The sequence below is a fragment of the Xenopus tropicalis genome, chromosome 5 (genome assembly GCF_000004195.4).
Source record: "Xenopus tropicalis strain Nigerian chromosome 5, UCB_Xtro_10.0, whole genome shotgun sequence".
Lineage (NCBI taxonomy): Eukaryota > Metazoa > Chordata > Amphibia > Anura > Pipidae > Xenopus > Xenopus tropicalis.
This window is the reverse complement of record NC_030681.2, coordinates 399,181-422,559: the sequence shown is the minus strand read 5'-3', so window position 1 is coordinate 422,559 and position 23,379 is coordinate 399,181. Positions and strand designations below refer to the sequence as shown.

At 49.6% G+C, this 23,379-nt stretch overlaps 1 protein-coding gene across 1 annotated transcript in view; it reads right to left on the bottom strand.

Annotated features, from left to right (window-relative positions):
- Positions 1 to 5: 5 nt before the first annotated feature.
- The window catches only part of LOC101731703 (phosphofurin acidic cluster sorting protein 2-like), a 69,375-nt gene continuing 46,001 nt past the window's right edge, over positions 6 to 23,379 (bottom strand). Inside the window, exons 18-28 of the mRNA XM_031902377.1 lie at positions 18,887 to 18,997; positions 16,252 to 16,354; positions 11,921 to 11,963; positions 10,159 to 10,201; positions 9,817 to 9,958; positions 9,414 to 9,637; positions 9,108 to 9,221; positions 8,922 to 9,028; positions 1,227 to 1,303; positions 1,103 to 1,138; positions 6 to 335 (exon numbers count right to left, since the gene is read on the bottom strand). Coding sequence (XP_031758237.1) covers positions 1,286 to 1,303; positions 8,922 to 9,028; positions 9,108 to 9,221; positions 9,414 to 9,637; positions 9,817 to 9,958; positions 10,159 to 10,201; positions 11,921 to 11,963; positions 16,252 to 16,354; positions 18,887 to 18,997 — 905 coding nt within the window. The 3' untranslated portion in view covers positions 6 to 335; positions 1,103 to 1,138; positions 1,227 to 1,285. The remainder of the gene's footprint in view (positions 336 to 1,102; positions 1,139 to 1,226; positions 1,304 to 8,921; positions 9,029 to 9,107; positions 9,222 to 9,413; positions 9,638 to 9,816; positions 9,959 to 10,158; positions 10,202 to 11,920; positions 11,964 to 16,251; positions 16,355 to 18,886; positions 18,998 to 23,379) is intronic.

Genomic DNA, 23,379 nt, shown 5'->3' with positions numbered 1-23,379 from the left:
ATTTCTCAAAAACTCATAAAGTTTATTCCCGAATTGATTATATTTTTATTTCACAGAATTGGCTGCATTTGGTTAAAGATTCCTCTATAGAATGTAGTTTATTATCAGATCATTCTCCAATTAAATTTTCATTTATAGTTCCACGGACGGTGGTAAAGGAAATGGTTTGGAGATTCAATGATTTGTTACTACACAAAAAAGAAGTTAAATCTAAAATAGGCGAAATGATTGACCGGATAGTAAAGGACAATTCTTCTCCAGAGATCTCACCTGCTTCATTATGGGAAACGAAGAAGTGTGTTTTGAGAGGTCAATTGATTGCATTGTGTAGTAATCTGAAAAAAGAAAGGGAGAAAGAGGTTAATAACTTATTACAGGAGATAAGAAACCTGGAACAATCACATAAGGCCAGTTTAGCACAAGATAATTTTACAGAATTGGGGGGGTTAAAGAATCCAACGTAAAGCGATTTTAGATAAACTTACATATAAAGGATATATAAACTGTAAACAGAAGTACTATGAATTAGGTGATAAATGTACTAAGCATTTTGCTAATATGGTTAAAAAACTACAACCCACCACTCACATAATGTCAATTAAAGATACTAGGCAAAAAGTACATTATGATACTATAAATATAGCAAAAACTTTTCAAGAATATTATCAGGTATTATATCATTTAAACTTAGCAAAAGCCCAGAAATATAAAACAGAGGAAATAGAGGGTTTTCTTGATCAGGCAAAAGTACAGTTAATAACAGAAAAACAGAGAGAAATAATAGATAAACCCTTTACAATTCAAGAGATAGCAGATACTATAGATACACTTGCGGTGGGGAAGAGCCCTGGGCCAGATGGTTTCAGTTCTTTATATTATAAAACCTACAAGAAGGAACTGTGCCCGTTATTAAATAAATACTATAATTATATTGATGGAAATAATAATTTCCATAGACAAGCAAAGGAGGCACATATTACAATAATTGCAAAACAAGGAAAAGATCCCCAATTATGTTCAAGTTATAGACCTATTTCATTGATTAACATTGATTTAAAGATATACGCTAAAATCATAGCGAATAGGCTTAAACAATTTTTACCTTCTATTATTCATCAGGATCAGGCTGGTTTTGTGCCTAAAAGGGAGGGAAAAAATAATGTATATAAAGTAATATCTTTAATTAATCATGTACAAACTAAAGGTATTCCAGCTATATTACTTACCACTGATGCAGAAAAAGCATTTGATAGGGTCTCCTGGCCATTCCTTGAAAGGACACTGATCAGATTTGGTCTAGGAACTAAAACGGTGAACAGGATATTAGCACTTTACCATGAACCATATGCGAGGATTAAAATAAACGGAATACTTTCGCCAACAGTGCAAATCCATAATGGTACACGGCAGGGATGTCCTCTTTCCCCAATTTTATTTGTATTAGTTATGGAAATCTTACTTTGCCAGCTTAGACAAGATCCTAATATAGCTGCTATTACTGTAAATAATAAAGAGTACAAGATCGCGGCTTTTGATCTTTTGATGTTCATAATGAACCCTACGATATCATTGCCCAATGTATTGAATTTGATTAACACATTTGGCTCCCTTTCTAATTTTAAAGTTAATTTGTCTAAATCAGAAATTTTAAATATAAATATTTCGAAATCAGTAAAGAAATCCCTGAAGGCAAATTTCCCCTTTCGGTGGGCTAGAGAGGCAATTCAATATTTGCAGATTTATCACAATTGTACCAAAAAAATTACCCTCAACTACTGGATTCTATAGCAAAGATGAATAATTCTTGGTACAGTCTGAATCTGTCATGGTTAGGTAGAATCCAAGCAGTTAAAATGTTCACGATGCCGCGAATCTTATATTTAATGCAAACTATCCCGATTTCTATTCCGGTTATGTATTTTAAAAAATTGAAGTCCATAATCACAAGTTTTGTGTGGGCCAATAAGTTGGCAAGAATCCAATATAAACTATTGATTCTCCCAAAAGAAAGGGGAGGGCTTGCCCTCCCGGATGCCCGATTCTATTACACAGCGATTCAACTCGCCCGTATTAAGAGTTGGACGTGTGTAACAGATGAAAAAAAAATCTGGGTAGAGCTGGAACAAGAGGGCTCACTAGTCCCTCTTTCGAATTATCTATGGGGAGAACAATCTTTAGTACTTAGGGCTCTGGTACACGGGGAGATTAGTCGCCCGCGGCAAAACTCCCTGCTCGCGGGCGACTAATCTCCCCGAGTTGCCTTCCCCCTGTCATCCCACCGGCGAACATGTAAGTCGCCGGCGGGATGGCAGACGCGGTGGCGCGATTTCGCGCAAATCACCGGAAAAGACTCGCGAGGCTTTTTCGCCAATGTGCGCGAAATCGCGCCACCGCGTCTGCCATCCCGCCGGCGACTTACATGTTCGCCGGTGGGATGACAGGGGGAAGGCAACTCGGGGAGATTAGTCGCCCGCGAGCAGGGAGTTTTGCCGCGGGCGACTAATCTCCCCGTGTACCAGAGCCCTAAAGGATTGAAAGAACACCCACTAATAGGGGCCACCTATAGGTGGTGGTTCCAAAATAGGCAAGGGATGAAACTTACAGCAACCCCATACATCCTACAACCTTTGGTATGGAACCCGGTGTTTATTCCTAGTATGGAAAAGGGTGCTTTTAAAAATTGGCAAGTAAAAGACGGGCTCCCAACTAAAATAGTGGATTTCATTAAGAATAAAAAGCTGATTCCTCTGGCCGAGATACAAGAAAAGTGGGGGAAGAACCCCCGAGATGGGTGGAATTATCAACAGATTTATCATTATATTTCCAAACACAAGGAGGAGGAGTGGGATAGGGCCCCTACAAAATGGGAAAGGTTTTTGGAGCAACCCAGCCCGATAGACAAACCAATTTCGTTGTTATATAAATTATTAATTCAAAACATACCGATGAAGAAACAGACATTCCAGTTAGAGTGGGAAAACGACTTAAAATTAGAAATAAATGACCGAGACTGGGAGAAAATTTTTTCTATAATCCATAAATCCTCCCGTGCTGTGAGAGAGAAATGAACTATAAATTGGTCACTAGATGGCACTACACTCCAGTAAAATTAAGGAAAATGTACAGAGACAGCCCTGACTCCTGCTGGAGATGTGGGTCTGTTATAGGAACTCACTCACACATTTGGTTTACTTGCCCTTTATTAAGGCAATTCTGGGCTAAAATTATCTCATCAATAGCCAGTATTACTGGGACTGCACTACAAGATATAGAGGGCTCAAAGATTCTTTTATATTTTAGCCCCCAAGAAAAGTCAGTTATATCGGACCCACTCACTCTTCACCTACTCCATGCCGCAAAAACACTGATCCCACGCAATTGGAAATTGGTGATACCCCCATCCTTCACGGAGTGGGTTAACTTAGTGGAAGACACTAGAAAAATGGAAGAGATCACCCACATTTTACATAAAACAAGCATGCTCTACTGGGAAATATGGGAACCATGGCATAATTTTATTAAATCAAATTCCCTTTGATTAGTATACTAAGATAGCCATTGACTAATATATTAGGGTAGCCATTGACATAAACAGAAAATATACGATAGAAACATTGAGTAGTGTGAATTTACATTTGTTGATAGGAATTAATGCTGTTTTGTGATTTGTTTTGACTGACTTCCTCCCCTTTCCCCCTTTGTTTTTTCCTTCTGTATCCCTTTATTTATTTGTTCAGAAAATCAATAAAGAAAGAATATATAAAAAAAAACTATGGGAACGCAGCGGTACCACTGCACCTTGGCCCTCCCTGCCCAATAAGAGCCGTCAGACACTGAGCAATATGAAGGCCTGGAGTTAGGAGAGTGAGTGCCACCATGTTCCACCTTGGGGAAAGGCTAAGGGGGAGGGGAGAACTCGAGCCCATAGTCACCTGGTACAGCCATTGGCAGCAGGATAATGTCTCGGTTACAGACTCAGCGATGCTCCCCGAGGGGGTCACAAGAAGAGACTTCAGAAGAACCCACCCCACTAGCTGGACCCACCCACCCTTCACAAGAAGGGTCACAGAACCCACCCCACTAGCTGGACTCACCCACCCTTCACAAGAAGGGTCACAGAACCCACCCCACTAGCTGGACCTACCCACCCTTCACAAGAGAGGTCACAAAACCCACCCCACTAGCTGGACCCACCCACCCTTCACAAGAAGGGTCACAGAACCCACTCCACTAGCTGGACTCACCCACCCTTCACAAGAAGGGTCACAGAACCCACCCCACTAGCTGGACCCACCAACCCTTCACAAGAAGGGTCACAGAACCCACCCCACTAGCTGGACCTACCCACCCTTCACAAGAGAGGTCACAAAACCCACTCCACTAGCTGGACCCACCCACCCTTCACAAGAAGGGTCACAGAACCCACCCCACTAGCTGAACCCACACACCCTTCATAAGAAGGGTCACAGAACCCACCCCACTACCTGGACCCACCCTTCACAAGAAGGGTCATAGAACCCACCCCACTAGCTGGACCCACCCACCCTTCACAAGAAGGGTCACAGAACCCACCCCACTAGCTGGACCCATCTGATTGTTAATCTCATATAGAAAGAACATGAATCTGACAAAATTATTTATTAACAGTCACAAAAACATTTAGGAGCAAAAGACTTCCTATTACCCCCACAGGGAACATCCACGTCATGTTACGGCCAGGCCAAAGGGTGGAGCCATGTGACCCACTCCAAATTTTACACGTAGAACTTTTGATCTGTGATGAAAAGTAATGTAAAGTGATTAGGGCGGAACCCACCCCTACTCAGCCAATAGCACAATATCCAATGTAATGCTCCTACCTCAGTCAGCCAATCACTAACCAGAGCCCTCACTCGTTCCTCTACTGGATTCCCCATCACTAACCAGAGCCCTCACTCGTTCCTCTGCTGGATTCCTTATCTCTAACCAGAGCCCTCACTCGTTCCTCTGCTGGATTCCCCATCACTAACCAGAGCCCTCACTCGTTCCTCTGATGGATTCCCCATCCCTAACCAGAGCCCTCACTTGTTCCTCTGCTGGATTCCCCATCCCTAACCAGAGCCCTCACTCGTTCCTCTACTGGATTCCCCATCACTAACCAGAGCCCTAACTCGTTCCTCTGCTGGATTCCCCATCACTAACCAGAGCCCTCACTTGTTCCACTGCTGGATTCCCCATCACTAACCAGAGCCCTCACTCGTTCCTCTGCTGGATTTCCCATCACTAACCAGAGCCCTCACTCGTTCCTCTGCTGGATTCCCCATCACTAACCAGAGGCCTCAATCGTTCCTCTGCTGGATTCCCCATCCCTAACCAGAGCCCTCAATCGTTCCTCTGCTGGATTCCCCATCTCTAACCAGAGCCCTCACTCGTTCCTCTGCTGGATTCCCCATCACTAACCAGAGCCCTCACTTGTTCCTCTGCTGGATTCCCCATCACTAACCAGAGCCCTCACTTGTTCCTCTGCTGGATTCACCCATCACTAACCAGAGCCCTCACTCGTTCCTCTGCTGGATTCCCCATCACTAACCAGAGCCCTCACTTGTTCCTCTGCTGGATTCACCCATCACTAACCAGAGCCCTCACTTGTTCCTCTGCTGGATTCCCCATCCCTAACCAGAGCCCTCACTTGTTCCTCTGCTGGATTCTCCCATCACTAACCAGAGCCCTCACTCGTTCCTCTACTGGATTCCCCATCACTAACCAGAGCCCTCACTCGTTCCTCTACTGGATTCCCCATCCCTAACCAGAGTCCTCACTCGTTCCTCTGCTGGATTCCCCATCCCTAACCAGAGCCCTCACTCGTTCCTCTGCTGGATTCCCCATCCCTAACCAGAGCCCTCACTCGTTCCTCTGCTGGATTTCCCATCACTAACCAGAGCCCTCACTCGTTCCTCTGCTGGATTTCCCATCACTAACCAGAGCCCTCACTCGTTCCTCTGCTGGATTCCCCATCCCTAACCAGAGCCCACACTCGTTCCACTGCTGGATTCCCCATCACTAACCAGAGCCCTCACTCATTCCTCTGCTGGATTCCCCATCACTAACCAGAGCCCTCACTCATTCCTCTGCTGGATTCACCCATCATTAACCAGAGCCCTCACTCGTTCCTCTGCTGGATTCCCCATCACTAACCAGAGCCCTAACTCATTCCACTGCTCGATTCCCCATCACTAACCAGAGCCCTCACTCGTTCATCTTCTGGATTCCCCATCACTAACCAGAGCCCTCACTCGTTCCTCTGCTGGATTCCCCATCCCTAACCAGAGCCCTCACTCGTTCCTCTGCTGGATTCCCCATCACTAACCAGAGCCCTCACTCGTTCCTCTGCTGGTTTCAACCATCACTAACCAGAGCCCTCACTCGTTCCTCTGCTGGATTCAACCATCACTAACCAGAGCCCTTACTCGTTCCTCTGCTGCATTCCCCATCACTAACCAGAGCCCTCACTCGTTCCTCTGCTGGATTCCCCATCACTAACCAGAGCCCTCACTCGTTCATCTGCTGGATTCCCCATAACTAACCAGAGCCCTCACTTGTTCCACTGCTGGATTCACCCATCACTAACCAGAGCCCTCACTCGTTCCTCTGCTAGATTCCCCATCACTAACCAGAGCCCTCACTCGTTCCTCTGCTGGATTCCCCATCACTAACCAGAGACCTCACTCGTTCCTCTGCTGGATTCCCCATCACTATCCAGAGCCCTCACTCGTTCCTCTGCTGGATTCCGCATCACTAACCAGAGCCCTCACTCGTTCCTCTGCTGGATTCCCCATCACTAACCAGAGCCCTCACTCGTTCCTCTGCTGGATTCCCTATCCCTAACAAGAGCCCTCACTCGTTCCTCTGCTAGATTCCCCATCCCTAACCAGAGCCCTCACTCGTTCCTCTGCTGGATTCCCCATCCCTAACAAGAGCCCTCAATCGTTCCTCTGCTGGATTCCCCATCACTAACCAGAGCCCTCACTCGTTCCTCTGCTGGATTCCCCATCACTAACCAGAGCCCTCACTCGTTCCTCTGCTGGATTCCCCATCACTAACCAGGGCCCTCACTCGTTCCTCTGCTGGATTCCCCATCACTAACCACAGCCCTCACTTGTTCCTCTGCTGGATTCACCCATCACTAACCAGAGCCCTCGCTCGTTCCTCTGCTGGATTCCCCATCCCTAACCAGAGCCCACACTCGTTCCACTGCTGGATTCCCCATCACTAACCAGAGCCCTCACTCGTTCCTCTGCTGGATTCACCCATCACTAACCAGAGCCCTCACTCGTTCCTCTGGTGGATTCCCCATCACTAACCAGAGCCCAAACTCATTCCGCTGCTCGATTCCCCATCACTAACCAGAGCCCTCACTCGTTCATCTTCTGGATTCCCCATCACTAACCAGAGCCCTCACTCGTTCCTCTGCTGGATTCCCCATCACTAACCAGAGCCCTCACTCGTTCCTCTGCTGGATTCCCCATCCCTAACCAGAGACGTCACTCGTTCCTCTGCTGGATTCCCCATCCCTAACCAGAGCCCTCACTCGTTCCTCTGCTGGTTTCAACCATCACTAACCAGAGTCCTCACTCGTTCCTCTGCTGGATTCAACCATCACTAACCAGAGCCCTCACTCGTTCCTCTGCTGGATTCCCCATCCCTAACCAGAACCCTCACTCGTTCCTCTGGTGGATTCCCCATCACTAACCAGAGCCCTCACTCGTTCCTCTGCTGGATTCCCCATCACTAACCAGAGCCCTCACTCGTTCCTCTACTGGATTCCCCATCACTAACCAGAGCCCTCACTCGTTCCTCTACTGGATTCCCCATCACTAAGCAGAGCCCTCACTCGTTCCTCTGCTGGATTCCCCATCACTAACCAGAGCACTCACTTGTTCCTCTGCTGGATTCCCCATCACTAACCAGAGCCCTCACTCGTTCCTCTGCTGGATTCCCCATCACTAACCAGAGCCCTCACTCGTTCCTCTGCTGGATTCACCCATCACTAACCAGAGCCCTCAATCGTTCCTCTGCTGGATTCCCCATCACTAACCAGAGCCCTCACTCGTTCCTCTGCGGGATTCCCCATCACTAACCAGAGCCCTCACTCGTTCCTCTGCTGGATTCCCCATTACTAACCAGAGCCCTCACTCGTTCCTCTGCTGGATTCCCCATCACTAACAAGAGCCCTCACTCGTTCCTCTGCTGGATTCCCCATCTCTAACCAGAGCCCTCACTCGTTCCTCTGCTGGATTCCCCATCACTAACAAGAGCCCTCACTCGTTCCTCTACTGGATTCCCCATCTCTAACCAGAGCCCTCACTCGTTCCTCTGCTGGATTCCCCATCACTAGCCAGAGCCCTCACTCGTTCCTCTGCTGGATTCCCCATCACTAACCAGAGCCCTCACTCGTTCCTCTGCTGGATTCCCCATCACTAACCAGAGCCCTCACTCGTTCCTCTGCTGGATTCCCCATCACTAACCAGAGCCCTCACTCGTTCCTCTGCTGGATTCCCCATCACTAACCAGAGCCCTCACTCGTTCCTCTGCTGGATTCACATCAAATAACCAAACGCTCACTGTTGGATTCATGGCCACAAGGTGCAGCCATCAGTCTCAGCCCAGCTGTACATGGAATAACTGTAGTGTTGGGGCAATAGTCCATTACTCAGTCCTGCAGCACCACGTTGGGTTTCTTTGTGTTTGGGCCCAACCCTATGAAGTGTCAGTGTCAGGCTACTCGGGGTTTAATTACAGAGACTGCTACAAAGGAAGATTAGAAAGGATTATAGGTCGGCCCAGGTATTATCTACTATACACATGACAGGAAAGGGTTCTTCTGGGTCTTTTGAGTTTGGTCTTCAAACTGGATCTGTGAACTGGAGGTGGCTTCAAGCTACCTTGGAATAGCCAAAGATTCCCACAGGAAACTGCTTGACATGAGTGGGCCACTGGGCAGCAAGCTGGAAGAACTTGACATCATTCCACTCCACACCATCGATGGTAACTGCAAGGCATAATTATGGGGGTAGGTCATCCCATTAATGGAAGGTCTGTATTGACCCATTTCAGTGGCTGGTTCCTACCTCTTAGCATGGTGTTCTGGTTCTTGGCGGTACAGATGAGACGGCTGATTCCTTCGATCACCTGACTGCGAGACTCCACTTCCTTTTCCTTTGGTTTCTTACTTAAGAACATAACTGGAACAGCAAAGAGAGGGTCATGTTTGGGGGGACTGACCCATAAACACGTCGGGTTTGGGCCAAGGGGGACTGACCCATAAACACATTGGGTTTGGGCCGGGGGGGACTGACCCATAAACACGTTGGGTTTGGGCCGGGGGGGGGGACTGACCCATAAACACGTTGGGTTTTGGCTGGGGGGGCACTCACCCTTCTTGTTCTTCTCTTGGGTCACTATAGTCATGACCATACAGGGTGGGACGGCGGTTTCCCCCGGGGTTGGGAGGCGACTGACTTGGAGGGAGCGGAAGTTGCTCTTCATTGTATTTTTAATGGCCACGTCTCTTCTGTCGCCATCTTTCTTTCTCTCCGCCCCCTGCGACTGCCAATAATCCACTTGAAGCCCCATGACCTCAACTCCCTGTTGAACTGCCCTACAAGAAAGAGACAAACACAGATTTGCTTTCTGGCGCTGCAAGATGAAATGGAAAGTGAGACAGCGAGAGACCCCGTTTGTATTACAGGTCCCTGGAGGGGTCAGATGGGGCTCTGGGTGCTGCTATGGGGGAAACACGTCACCCCCACACGTTGAACTTCCCCTTTAGAATCTTACCCAGAAGATGTGAGGCCGCTGGTGACAGAAGGAGACGGGGGAGGGGAACACACTGGGTCCTTGCTCAGCGTGGCGCTCCCCACAGGCGAGGAAGAAGAACTCAGGAGGGAGGGGCTACAGACAGGAGCCTCGTTCTCATCCACTGGGCGGGACCAGAGAATGGTGAAGGGAACAGACGGGATTGGGAGGAAACATGAAGATTTGATGTGAAATCAGAAGATGAAATAATTTCACAATTAGGAAATTCCCAGAGATCCAACCTGCCCCCCTACCCACTGGGCTCCGCTGGTAACAATGTAACTCAGAGGTAATGTCCCCGCCCCCCAATCCCAGCAACGTTACCTGGGGGGGCCAGAGGCTGCTCTACGATTCCAACTTTTACAACCTGCAAAATCAGAAAGGTCGGTTATTGGAGAAACGAGTTTGGAACCATCACCATAGAGCGGGGGCCCCGAGGAACTGTGCCCCCCCCCATATAGGAAGAACTGTGCCCCTCCCCCCCCCATACAGGCAGAACTGTGCCCCTCCCCCCCAATACAGGCAGAACTGTGCCCCTCCCCCCCCATACAGGTAGAACTGTGCCCCTCCCCCCCCCATACAGGTAGAACTGTGCCCCTCCCCCCCCCCATACAGGCAAAACTGTGCCCTCTCTCCCCCCCATACAGGCAGAACTGTGCCCCCCCCATTCAGGCAGAACTGTGCCCTCCCCCCCATACAGGCAGAACTGTGCCCTCTCCCCCCCATACAGGCAGAACTGTGCCCCCCCCCATACAGGCAGAACTGTGACCCCCCTATACAGGTAGAACTGTGCCCCCCCATACAGGCAGAACTGTGCCCCCCCCCATTCAGGCAGAACTGTGCCCCTCCCCCCATACAGGCAGAACTGTGCCCTCTCCCCCCCCATACAGGCAGAACTGTGCCCCCCCCATACAGGCAGAACTGTGACCCCCCTATACAGGTAGAACTGTGCCCCCCATACAGGCAGAACTGTGACCCCCCTATACAGGTAGAACTGTGCCCCCCCATACAGGCAGAACTGTGCCCCATCATACAGGCAGAACTGTGCCCCATCATACAGGCAGAACTGTGCCCTCCCCCCCCCCCCCATACAGGCAGAACTGTGCCCCTCCCCCCCTATACAGGCAGAACTGTGCCCCCCCCATACAGGCAGAACTGTGCCCTCTCCCCCCCCATACAGGCAGAACTGTGCCCCCCCCATACAGGCAGAACTGTGCCCCCCCATACAGGCAGAACTGTGCCCTCTCCCCCCCCATACAGGCAGAACTGTGCCCCCCCCATACAGGCAGAACTGTGCCCTCTCCCCCCCCCCCCCCATACAGGCAGAACTGTGCCCCTCCCCCCCAATACAGGCAGAACTGTGCCCTCTCCCCCCCCATACAGGCAGAACTGTGCCCTCTCCCCCCCCATACAGGCAGAACTGTGCCCCCCATACAGGCAGAACTGTGCCCCCCCATACAGGCAGAACTGTGCCCCCCCCATCCAGGCAGAACTGTGCCGCCCCCCATACAGGTAGAACTGTGCCCCCCCATACAGGCAGAACTGTGCCGCCCCCATACAGGCAGAACTGTGCCCCCCCCCCATACAGGCAGAACTGTGCCCCCCCCATACAGGCAGAACTGTGCCCCCCCCCCCAAACAGGCAGAACTGTGCCGCCCCCCATACAGGCAGAACTGTGCCCCCCCCCCATACAGGCAGAACTGTGCCCCCCCCATACAGGCAGAACTGTGCCCCCCCCCCATACAGGCAGAACTGTGCCCCCCCCCCCATACAGGCAGAACTGTGCCCCCCCCCCCATACAGGCAGAACTGTGCCCCCCCCCCCATACAGGCAGAACTGTGCCCCCCCCATACAGGCAAAACTGTGCCCCCCCCCCATACAGGCCATGCAGGAAAATTCACTCACACTCACTCACTCACACTCACTCACACTCACTCACACTCACTCACACTCACTCACACTCACTCACACTCACACACTCACTCACGCACACTCACACTCACTCACACTCACTCGCACTCACACTCACTCACACTCACTCACACTCACTCACACTCACACACTCACTCACACTCGCCTTACTTACCCCAATGAATGGGACAAACTTCTGGCAGGAATCCTCCTCAGCACTGAGAGGGGCAAATTGGGGGGTCGGAAAAGGAAGAGACGGAGAAACGCAGATTTAGATCAAGTGCAGAAACAGAGGCATTAGAGTGCGGGAAATGTATTATAGGGGCAGAGAGACCCCCGGGGCAGCCGGCAGAGAGACAGCGAGGGAGGAGAGAGACATCAGGATAGAAGAACCCCAGGGCAAGAGACACCGAGGGAGGAGAGAGACATCAGGATAGAAGAACCCCAGGGCAAGAGACAGCGAGGGAGGAGAGAGACATCAGGATAGAAGAACCCCAGGGCAAGAGACAGCGAGAGAGGAGAGAGACATCAGGATAGAAGAACCCCAGGGCAAGAGACAGCGAGGGAGGAGAGAGACATCAGGATAGAAGAACCCCAGGGCAAGAGACACCGAGGGAGGAGAGAGACATCAGGATAGAAGAACCCCAGGGCAAGAGACAGCGAGGGAGGAGAGAGACATCAGGATAGAAGAACCCCAGGGCAAGAGACAGCGAGAGAGGAGAGAGACATCAGGATAGAAGAACCCCAGGGCAAGAGACAGCGAGGCAGGAGAGAGACATCAGGATAGAAGAACCCCAGGGCAAGAGACTGCGAGGGAGGAGAGAGACATCAGGATATAAGAACCCCAGGGCAAGAGACAGCGAGGGAGGAGAGAGACATCAGGATATAAGAACCCCAGGGCAAGAGACAGCGAGGGAGGAGAGAGACATGAGGATAGAAGAACTCCAGGGCAAGAGACAGCGAGGGAGGAGAGACATCAGGATAGAAGAACTCCAGGGCAAGAGACAGCGAGGGAGGAGAGACATCAGGATAGTAGAACCCCAGGGCAAGAGACAGCGAGGGAGGAGAGAGACATCAGGATAGTAGAACCCCAGGGCAAGAGACAGCGAGGGAGGAGAGAGACATCAGGATAGAAGAACCCCAGGGCAAGAGACAGCGAGGGAGGAGAGAGACATCAGGATAGAAGAACTCCAGGGCAAGAGACAGCGAGGGAGGAGAGAGACATCAGGATAGAAGAACCCCAGGGCAAGAGACAGCGAGGGAGGAGAGACATCAGGATAGAAGAACCCCAGGGCAAGAGACAGCGAGGGAGGAGAGACATCAGGATAGAAGAACCCCAGGGCAAGAGACAGCGAGGGAGGAGAGAGACATCAGGATAGAAGAACTCCAGGGCAAGAGACAGCGAGGGAGGAGAGAGACATCAGGATAGAAGAACCCCAGGGCAAGAGACAGCGAGGGAGGAGAGAGACATCAGGATAGAAGAACCCCAGGGCAAGAGACAGCGAGGGAGGAGAGAGACATCAGGATAGAAGAACCCCAGGGCAAGAGACAGCGAGGGAGGAGAGACATCAGGATAGAAGAACCCCAGGGCAAGAGACAGCGAGGGAGGAGAGAGACATCAGGATAGAAGAACCCCAGGGCAAGAGACAGCGAGGGAGGAGAGAGACATCAGGATAGAAGAACCCCAGGGCAAGAGACAGCGAGGGAGGAGAGAGACATCAGGATAGTAGAACCCCAGGGCAAGAGACAGCGAGGGAGGAGAGACATCAGGATAGAAGAACCCCAGGGCAAGAGACAGCGAGGGAGGAGAGAGACATCAGGATAGAAGAACCCCAGGGCAAGAGACAGTGAGGGAGGAGAGAGACATCAGGATAGAAGAACTCCAGGGCAAGAGACAGCGAGGGAGGAGAGAGACATCAGGATAGAAGAACCCCAGGGCAAGAGACAGCGAGGGAGGAGAGAGACATCAGGATAGAAGAACTCCAGGGCAAGAGACAGTGAGGGAGGAGAGAGACATCAGGATAGAAGAACCCCAGGGCAAGAGACAGCGAGGGAGGAGAGAGACATCAGGATAGAAGAACCCCAGGGCAAGAGACAGCGAGGGAGGAGAGAGACATCAGGATAGAAGAACTCCAGGGCAAGAGACAGTGAGGGAGGAGAGACATCAGGATAGAAGAACCCCAGGGCAAGAGACAGCGAGGGAGGAGAGAGACATCAGGATAGAAGAACTCCAGGGCAAGAGACAGCGAGGGAGGAGAGAGACATCAGGATAGAAGAACCCCAGGGCAAGAGACAGCGAGGGAGGAGAGAGACATCAGGATAGAAGAACTCCAGGGCAAGAGACAGTGAGGGAGGAGAGAGACATCAGGATAGAAGAACCCCAGGGCAAGAGACAGCGAGGGAGGAGAGAGACATCAGGATAGAAGAACTCCAGGGCAAGAGACAGTGAGGGAGGAGAGAGACATCAGGATAGAAGAACCCCAGGGCAAGAGACAGCGAGGGAGGAGAGAGACATCAGGATAGAAGAACTCCAGGGCAAGAGACAGTGAGGGAGGAGAGAGACATCAGGATAGAAGAACCCCAGGGCAAGAGACAGCGAGGGAGGAGAGACATCAGGATAGAAGAACCCCAGGGCAAGAGACAGCGAGGGAGGAGAGAGACATCAGGATAGAAGAACTCCAGGGCAAGAGACAGTGAGGGAGGAGAGAGACATCAGGATAGAAGAACCCCAGGGCAAGAGACAGCGAGGGAGGAGAGACATCAGGATAGAAGAACCCCAGGGCAAGAGACAGTGAGGGAGGAGAGAGACATCAGGATAGAAGAACCCCAGGGCAAGAGACAGCGAGGGAGGAGAGAGACATCAGGATAGAAGAACCCCAGGGCAAGAGACAGCGAGGGAGGAGAGAGACATCAGGATAGAAGAACTCCAGGGCAAGAGACAGCGAGGGAGGAGAGAGACATCAGGATAGAAGAACCCCAGGGCAAGAGACAGCGAGAGAGGAGAGACATCAGGATAGAAGAACCCCAGGGCAAGAGACAGCGAGGGAGGAGAGAGACATCAGGATAGAAGAACCCCAGGGCAAGAGACAGCGAGGGAGGAGAGAGACATCAGGATAGAAGAACCCCAGGGCAAGAGACAGCGAGGGAGGAGAGAGACATCAGGATAGAAGAACCCCAGGGCAAGAGACAGCGAGAGAGGAGAGAGACATCAGGATAGAAGAACCCCAGGGCAAGAGACAGCGAGAGAGGAGAGAGACATCAGGATAGAAGAAGGGAGAAGGAAAGGAGAAAATGGAGGGAGACAGATTGTGAGGGAGGAGGGAATGGGAGTGAGAAAGGAAAGAGAGGAGTGACCCAGGGGAGAGGTATGAGGGTGAGAGAGAGCCAGGGAAAAAGAGACAGTGAGGAAGGAGAGAGACAGGGGGGTTAGAGAATCAAAGAAGAAGAAACAAAGAGAAAGATAAAGAAAATTAGACAGGAGAAGACAGGAGAGAAAGGCCAGTGAGAGACAGCCAATGAGAGACAGCCAATGAGAGTACAGCCAATGAGAGAAAGCCAATGAGAGACAGCCAATGAGAGACAGCCAATGAGAGTACAGCCAATGAGAGTACAGCCAATGAGAGACAGCCAATGAGAGACAGCCAATGAGAGTACAGCCAATGAGAGTACAGCCAATGAGAGTACAGCCAATGAGAGACAGTCAATGAGAGACAGCCAATGAGAGACAGCCAATGAGAGACAGCCAATGAGAGTACAGCCAAGAGACTCAGCCAATTGGGTGCAGGAGAATCAGATGGGGCCGGAGGGGGCCAGAGAAGGCAGAAGGGTCCACGGTGGGACCAGCCCAGTATGCAAGGGTCTCCTGAAACCCCCCTGTAGGTGCTGGGAGTCACACACGGGGGTCCCCCTGGGGGTCCGTATTAATGTTACACACATACATTTCTATTGGAATATCATTTGTTCTCAGGTTATAGCTCCTCCTACTGGCCCAATGGCTCGGTTCCATGGGAGGAGCCTCTGGGCTTCCTAAACTCATCTGTTTGACTCCTCAGATTTAAAAAGCAACCAATGAATAATCTCCCCAGAATGAAGTCATTTCAGCACAGGGATCAACCCCGCCCCATTCCAGCAATAATCCCGCCTCTTGTCCAGCCTTTTATCCAACCAAACCCAATAGGAAACAAGGAGAAGGGAAAGGGTGGGGCTGTTGTCCTGTTGCACAACTACTCACGGCGCGGGGGGGGTCAGTACCAATTAACCTCCACTTGCTCTTGGGAGAGATCTACTCAGTTATTTACCTGCTAGGAGCGGATAGGTCAACAAGTGCTCACACTCACTCAGTCTTACACTCACACTCAATCTCACACTCACATACACTGTTACTGAGCATAAAATCATATCTGAAGGAACCCATGAACCTTCCACCAGAGATGATCGATGTGCCCATGAGCTTACACTCAATAAAGAGCTGAGCGAGCCAATCATGTCCCTCCCCGGCAAACTCACCTCCTCTGCCTGTAAGTGAGCATCGCCTCCGAGATGGGGAGTTGGTGGGACCCACACGCGCCCTCCACGTACTGCGAGACCCGCCCAACCACGTCCAGCCAATCTGTGGGGCAAAAAGTCCTGTACAATGAGGGGCTACACACAGTGCGGGGGTACAATGAGGGGCTACACACAGTGCGGGGGGTACAATGAGGGGCTACACACAGTGCGGGAGGTACAATGAGGGGCTACACACAGTGCGGGGGTACAATGAGGGGCTACACACAGTGCGGGGGGTACAATGAGGGGCTACACACAGTGCGGGGGTACAATGAGGGGCTACACACAGTGCAGGGGGTACAGTGAGGGGCTACACACAGTGCGGGGGTACAATGAGGGGCTACACACAGTGCGGGGGTACAATGAGGGGCTACACACAGTGCGGGAGGTACAATGAGGGGCTACACACAGTGCGGGGGTACAATGAGGGGCTACACACAGTGCGGGGGGTACAGTGAGGGGCTACACACAGTGCGGGTGGTACAGTGAGGGGCTACACACAGTGCGGGGGGTACAATGAGGGGCTACACACAGTGCGGGGGGTACAATGAGGGGCTACACACAGTGCGGGGTACAATGAGGGGCTACACACAGTGCGGGGGGTACAATGAGGGGCTACACACAGTGCGGGGGTACAATGAGGGGCTACACACAGTGCGGGGGGTACAATGAGTGGCTACACACAGTGCGGGGGGTACAATGAGTGGCTACACACAGTGCGGGGGTACAATGAGGGGCTACACACAGTGCGGGGGGTACAATGAGGGGCTACACACAGTGCGGGGGGTACAATGAGGGGCTACACACAGTGCGGGGGGTACAATGAGGGGCTACACACAGTGCGGGGGTACAATGAGGGCTACACACAGTGCGGGGGGTACAATGAGGGGCTACACACAGTGCGGGGGGTACAATGAGTGGCTACACACAGTGCGGGGGTACAATGAGGGGCTACACACAGTGCGGGGGTACAATGAGGGGCTACACACAGTGCGGGGGGTACAATGAGGGGCTACACACAGTGCGGGGGTACAATGAGGGGCTACACACAGTGCGGGGGTACAATGAGGGGCTACACACAGTGCGGGGGTACAATGAGGGGCTACACACAGTGCGGGGGTACAATGAGGGGCTACACACAGTGCGGGGGGTACAATGAGGGGCTACACACAGTGCGGGGGGTACAATGAGTGGGCTACACACAGTGCGGGGGTACAATGAGGGCTACACACAGTGCGGGGGTACAATGAGGGGCTACACACAGTGGCGGGGGGTACAATGAGGGGCTACACACAGTGCGGGGGGTACAATGAGGGCTACACACAGTGCGGGGGTACAATGAGGGGCTACACACAGTGCGGGGGGTACAATGAGGGGCTACACACAGTGCAGGGGTACAATGAGGGGCTACACACAGTGCGGGGGTACAATGAGGGGCTACACACAGTGCGGGGGGTACAATGAGTGGCTACACACAGTGCGGGGGTACAATGAGGGGCTACACACAGTGCGGGGGGTACAATGAGGGGCTACACACAGTGCGGGGGGTACAATGAGGGCTACACACAGTGCGGGGGGTACAATGAGGGGCTACACACAGTGCAGGGGTACAATGAGGGGCTACACACAGTGCGGGGGTACAGTGAGGGGCTACACACAGTGCGGGGGTACAGTGAGGGGCTACACACAGTGCGGGGGTACAGTGAGGGGCTACACACAGTGCGGGGGGTACAATGAGTGGCTACACACAGTGCAGGGGTACAATGAGGGGCTACACACAGTGCGGGGGTACAATGAGGGGCTACACACAGTGCAGGGGGTACAATGAGGGGCTACACACAGTGCAGGGGGTACAGTGGGGGGCTACACACAGTGCGGGGGGTACAATGAGAGGCTACACACAGTGCAGGGGGTACAGTGAGGGGCTACACACAGTGCGGGGGGTACAATGAGGGGCTACACACAGTGCGTGGGGTACAATGAGGGGCTACACACAGTGCGGGGGTACAATGAGGGGCTACACACAGTGCGGGGGGTACAATGAGGGGCTACACACAGTGCGGGGGTACAATGAGGGGCTACACACAGTGCAGGGGTACAGTGAGGGGCTACACACAGTGCGGGGGGTACAATGAGGGGCTACACACAGTGCAGGGGGTACAGTGAGGGCTACACACAGTGCGGGGGGTACAATGAGGGGCTACACACAGTGCGGGGGGGTACAATGAGGGGCTACACACAGTGCAGGGGGTACAGTGAGGGGCTACACACAGTGCAGGGGGTACAATGAGGGGCTACACACAGTGCGGGGGTACAATGAGGGGCTACACACAGTGCGGGGGTACAATGAGGGGCTACACACAGTGCGGGGGTACAATGAGGGGCTACACACAGTGCGGGGGTACAATGAGGGGCTACACACAGTGCGGGTGGTACAGTGAGGGGCTACACACAGTGCGGGGGTACAATGAGGGGCTACACACAGTGCGGGGGTACAGTGAGGGGCTACACACAGTGCGGGGGTACAATGAGGGGCTACACACAGTGCGGGGGTACAGTGAGGGGCTACACACAGAGATACAGAGGGGGCACTTACCTGAGCTGGGGGGTTCCACTTGGCTAAAGAGCTCACTCCAAGCCGTGTCCATGAAAAGAGAATTATATTTACTGTCCACTGATGCCAGATATTTAGCCAGAGGGTGGGGCCCTGAAACCGACACACAGACTGTGGGTATATATATATATACTGTATGTACTGCTCACTCTATGGCTCCCTTCTACTCCTCCATATACAGGGATAGGATTCATTATCCAGAAACCCGTTATCTAGAAAGTTCCGAATTATGGGAAGGCATTGTCCATAGGTTTTTCTTTTTCTCTGTAATAATAAAACAGTACCTGTACTTGATCCCAACTAAGATATAATTACCCCTTATTGGGGCAGAACAGTCCTATTGGGTTTATTTCATGGTTAAATGATTCCCTTTTCTCTGTAATAATAAAACAGTACCTGTACTTGATCCCAACTAAGATATAATTACCCCTTATTGGGGCAGAACAGCCCTATTGGGTTTATTTAACCCTTTTACTGCCAGCCATTTTGGTCAAAGCGGAACTTGTATTGCCAGACAGTTTTTGAACATTTTGCACTGTTTCACTTTAGGGGCCTTTCCTCGGGGGGACTTTTAGTTTACCAAGGAAAACAATATATCGTTTTTTTCAGAACAACCTAAGCTTTCAAAATATGGTAGAATTTTTGTGTAATTCCAATTCTGTAACAAGATATAGGCTTCTAAATGTCTAAAAATGCAAAAAAAATCAAATTTTCCATAATATAATCACACATACTAGAAACAAAAATTATTTTATGCACGAATATACAACTGATTTGGAAAGTCCCATGTCTCCTGAACGTGCCAATACCAAATATATATAGTTTTATGGAGATTTCTCACTTGTATAGGTCAAAAACTCCCAGCAGTACACTACCAAATTTCCAAAGCACTGCTCCAAAAAAACTGCATACTTTGGATTTCAAGGCCAAAATTCCACTAACAGAAGGTTTATCCCAGAAAATTGTACATTTTTGGAAAGAACAGATTCTGGGGAATACAGAATAGGCACAACTGTCTGTCTACTCCAAACTATCAAGTCGCAATGCTTTCCTAAAGTTATTGGTTTTTATCAAAATTTGTGATTTTTTTTAAAAATCGCTTCAAAGCTTCTAGTCTATAGTATCTTATCTCCTACAGGTCATAAAGTAACCAAATAAAACACCCTAAATATGAATGCCTGGGGTCCACTGAACAGTTTGATGCCCAATATGTATAGGTTTACCTAAGTATGTGGCATGTAGGGGCCCCAATGTGAACATACCCCATATGAACTGTCATTTCTGTCATTTCAGCTTCTGCAAAATCAACACATTTACATCATTATATGTGGGATGAAGCTAGTAAAAAGTACGCTCACCCCAGAAAGTCATATATTTTTGGAAAGTACACATTCCCCCGAATCTAAAATGGGTACCCATGTCTTTCTACTCCAAAGTACCAAGCCGCACAGCTTTTCTAAAGTTAGCAATTTTGATGACATTTCCAAAAATCCCCTCAAAGCTTCCACTTTGAAGCATCTTATCTCCCACATAGCATTAGGTACCAAGATAAAACACCCTGAATTTGAACGCCAGGGGTCCACTGAACAGTTTGATGCCCAATATGTATAGGTTTACCTAAGTATGTGGCATGTAGGGGCCCCAATGTGAACATACCCCCATATGAACTGTCATTTCTGTCATTTCAGCTCCTGCAAAATCAACACATTTACATTATTATATGTGGGATAAAGCTACAAAAAAGTACGCTCACCCCAGAAAGTCATATATTTTTGGAAAGTACACATTCCCCCGAATCTAAAATGGGTACCCATGTCTTTCTACTCCAAAGTACCAAGCCGCACAGCTTTTCTAAAGTTAGCAATTTTGATGACATTTCCAAAAATCCCCTCAAAGCTTCCATTTTGAAGCATCTTATCTCCCACATAGCATTAGGTACCAAGATAAAAACACCCTGAATTTGAACACCAGGGGTCCACTGAACAGTTTGATGCCCAATATGTATAGGTTTACCCAAGTATGTGGCATGTAGGGGCCCGAATGTGAACATACCCCCATATGAACTGTCATTTCTGTCATTTCAGCTTCTGCAAAATCAACACATTTACATCATTATATGTGGGATAAAGCTAGTAAAAAGTATGCTCACCCCAGAAAGTCATATATTTTTGGAAAGTACACATTCCCCCGAATCTAAAATGGGTACCTATGTCTTTCTACTCCAAAGTACCAAGCCGCACAGCTTTTCTAAAGTTAGCAATTTTGATGACATTTTCCAAAAATCCCCTCAAAGCTTCCACTTTGAAGCATCTTATCTCCCACATAGCATTAGGTACCAAGATAAAACACCCTGAATTTGAACACCAGGGGTCCACTGAACAGTTTGATGCCCAATATGTATAGGTTTACCCAAGTATGTGGCATGTAGGGGCCCGAATGTGAACATACCCCCATATATACTGTCATTTCTGTCATTTCAGCTCCTGCAAAATCAACACATTTACATCATTATATGTGAGATAAAGCTACAAAAAAGTACGCTCACCCCAGAAAGCCATATATTTTTGGAAAGTACACATTCCCCCGAATCTAAAATGGGTACCCATGTCTTTCTACTCCAAAGTACCAAGCCGCACAGCTTTTCTAAAGTTAGCAATTTTGATGACATTTCCAAAAATCCCCTCAAAGCTTCCATTTTGAAGCATCTTATCTCCCACATAGCATTAGGTACCAAGATAAAACACCCTGAATTTGAACGCCAGGGGTCCACTGAACAGTTTGATGCCCAATATGTATAGGTTTACCTAAGTATGTGGCATGTAGGGGCCCCAATGTGAACATACCCCCATATATACTGTCATTTCTGTCATTTCAGCTCCTGCAAAATCAACACATTTACATCATTATATGTGGGATAAAGCTACAAAAAAGTACGCTCACCCCAGAAAGTCATATATTTTTGGAAAGTACACATTCCCCTGAATCTAAAATGGGTACCCATGTCTTTCTACTCCAAAGTACCAAGCCGCACAGCTTTTCTAAAGTTAGCAATTTTGATGACATTTCCAAAAATCCCCTCAAAGCTTCCACTTTGCAGCATCTTATCTCCCACATAGCATTAGGTACCAAGATAAAACACCCTGAATTTGAACACCAGGGGTCCACTGAACAGTTTGATGCCCAATATGTATAGGTTTACCCAAGTATGTGGCATGTAGGGGCCCGAATGTGAACATACCCCCATATATACTGTCATTTCAGCTCCTGCAAAATCAACACATTTACATCATTATATGTGAGATAAAGCTACAAAAAAGTACGCTCACCCCAGAAAGCCATATATTTTTGGAAAGTACACATTCCCCCCGAATCTAAAATGGGTACCCATGTCTTTCTACTCCAAAGTACCAAGCCGCACAGCTTTTCTAAAGTTAGCAATTTTGATGACATTTCCAAAAATCCCCTCAAAGCTTCCATTTTGAAGCATCTTATCTCCCACATAGCATTAGGTACCAAGATAAAACACCCTGAATTTGAACGCCAGGGGTCCACTGAACAGTTTGATGCCCAATATGTATAGGTTTACCTAAGTATGTGGCATGTAGGGGCCCCAATGTGAACATACCCCCATATATACTGTCATTTCTGTCATTTCAGCTCATGCAAAATCAACACATTTACATCATTATATGTGGGATAAAGCTACAAAAAAGTACGCTCACCCCAGTAAGTCATATATTTTTGGAAAGTACACATTCCCCCGAATCTAAAATGGGTACCCATGTCTTTCTACTCCAAAGTACCAAGCCGCACAGCTTTTCTAAAGTTAGCAATTTTGATGACATTTCCAAAAATCCCCTCAAAGCTTCCACTTTGCAGCATCTTATCTCCCACATAGTGTTAGGTACCAAGATAAAACACCCTAAATTTGAACGCCAGGGGTCCACTGAACAGTTTGATGCCCAATATGTATAGGTTTACCTAAGTATGTGGCATGTAGGGGCCCCAATGGGAACATACCCCCATATGATCTATCATTTCAGCTCCTGCAAAATCAACACATTTACATCCTTTATGTGGGATAATGCTACAAAAAAAGTACATTCACCCCAGAAAGCCATATATTTTTGGAAAATACACATCCCCCCGAATCTATAATGGGTAAATATTTCTTATTGCTACAAAGTACCAAGCTGTAAAGCTTTCCTAAGTTTGCAGATTTATATGACATTTTCGAAAATCGCATAAAAATGTTGCAATTTGCCGCATTTATCTCTCACAATTTCTTGATAAAGATCAGATAAAGACAAATCACCCCAAAAAGGAACACCAGAGGCCTACTGAACAGTTTGATGCCCAATATGCATAGATATACCAAAGTCTGCGGTATGTACTGAACCCTAAATGAAAATAGCGCATAAGGATTTCTCGCCTGCCAGCTCAGCTTTTGCACACAGAGCCCCCTGTCAGTGTAT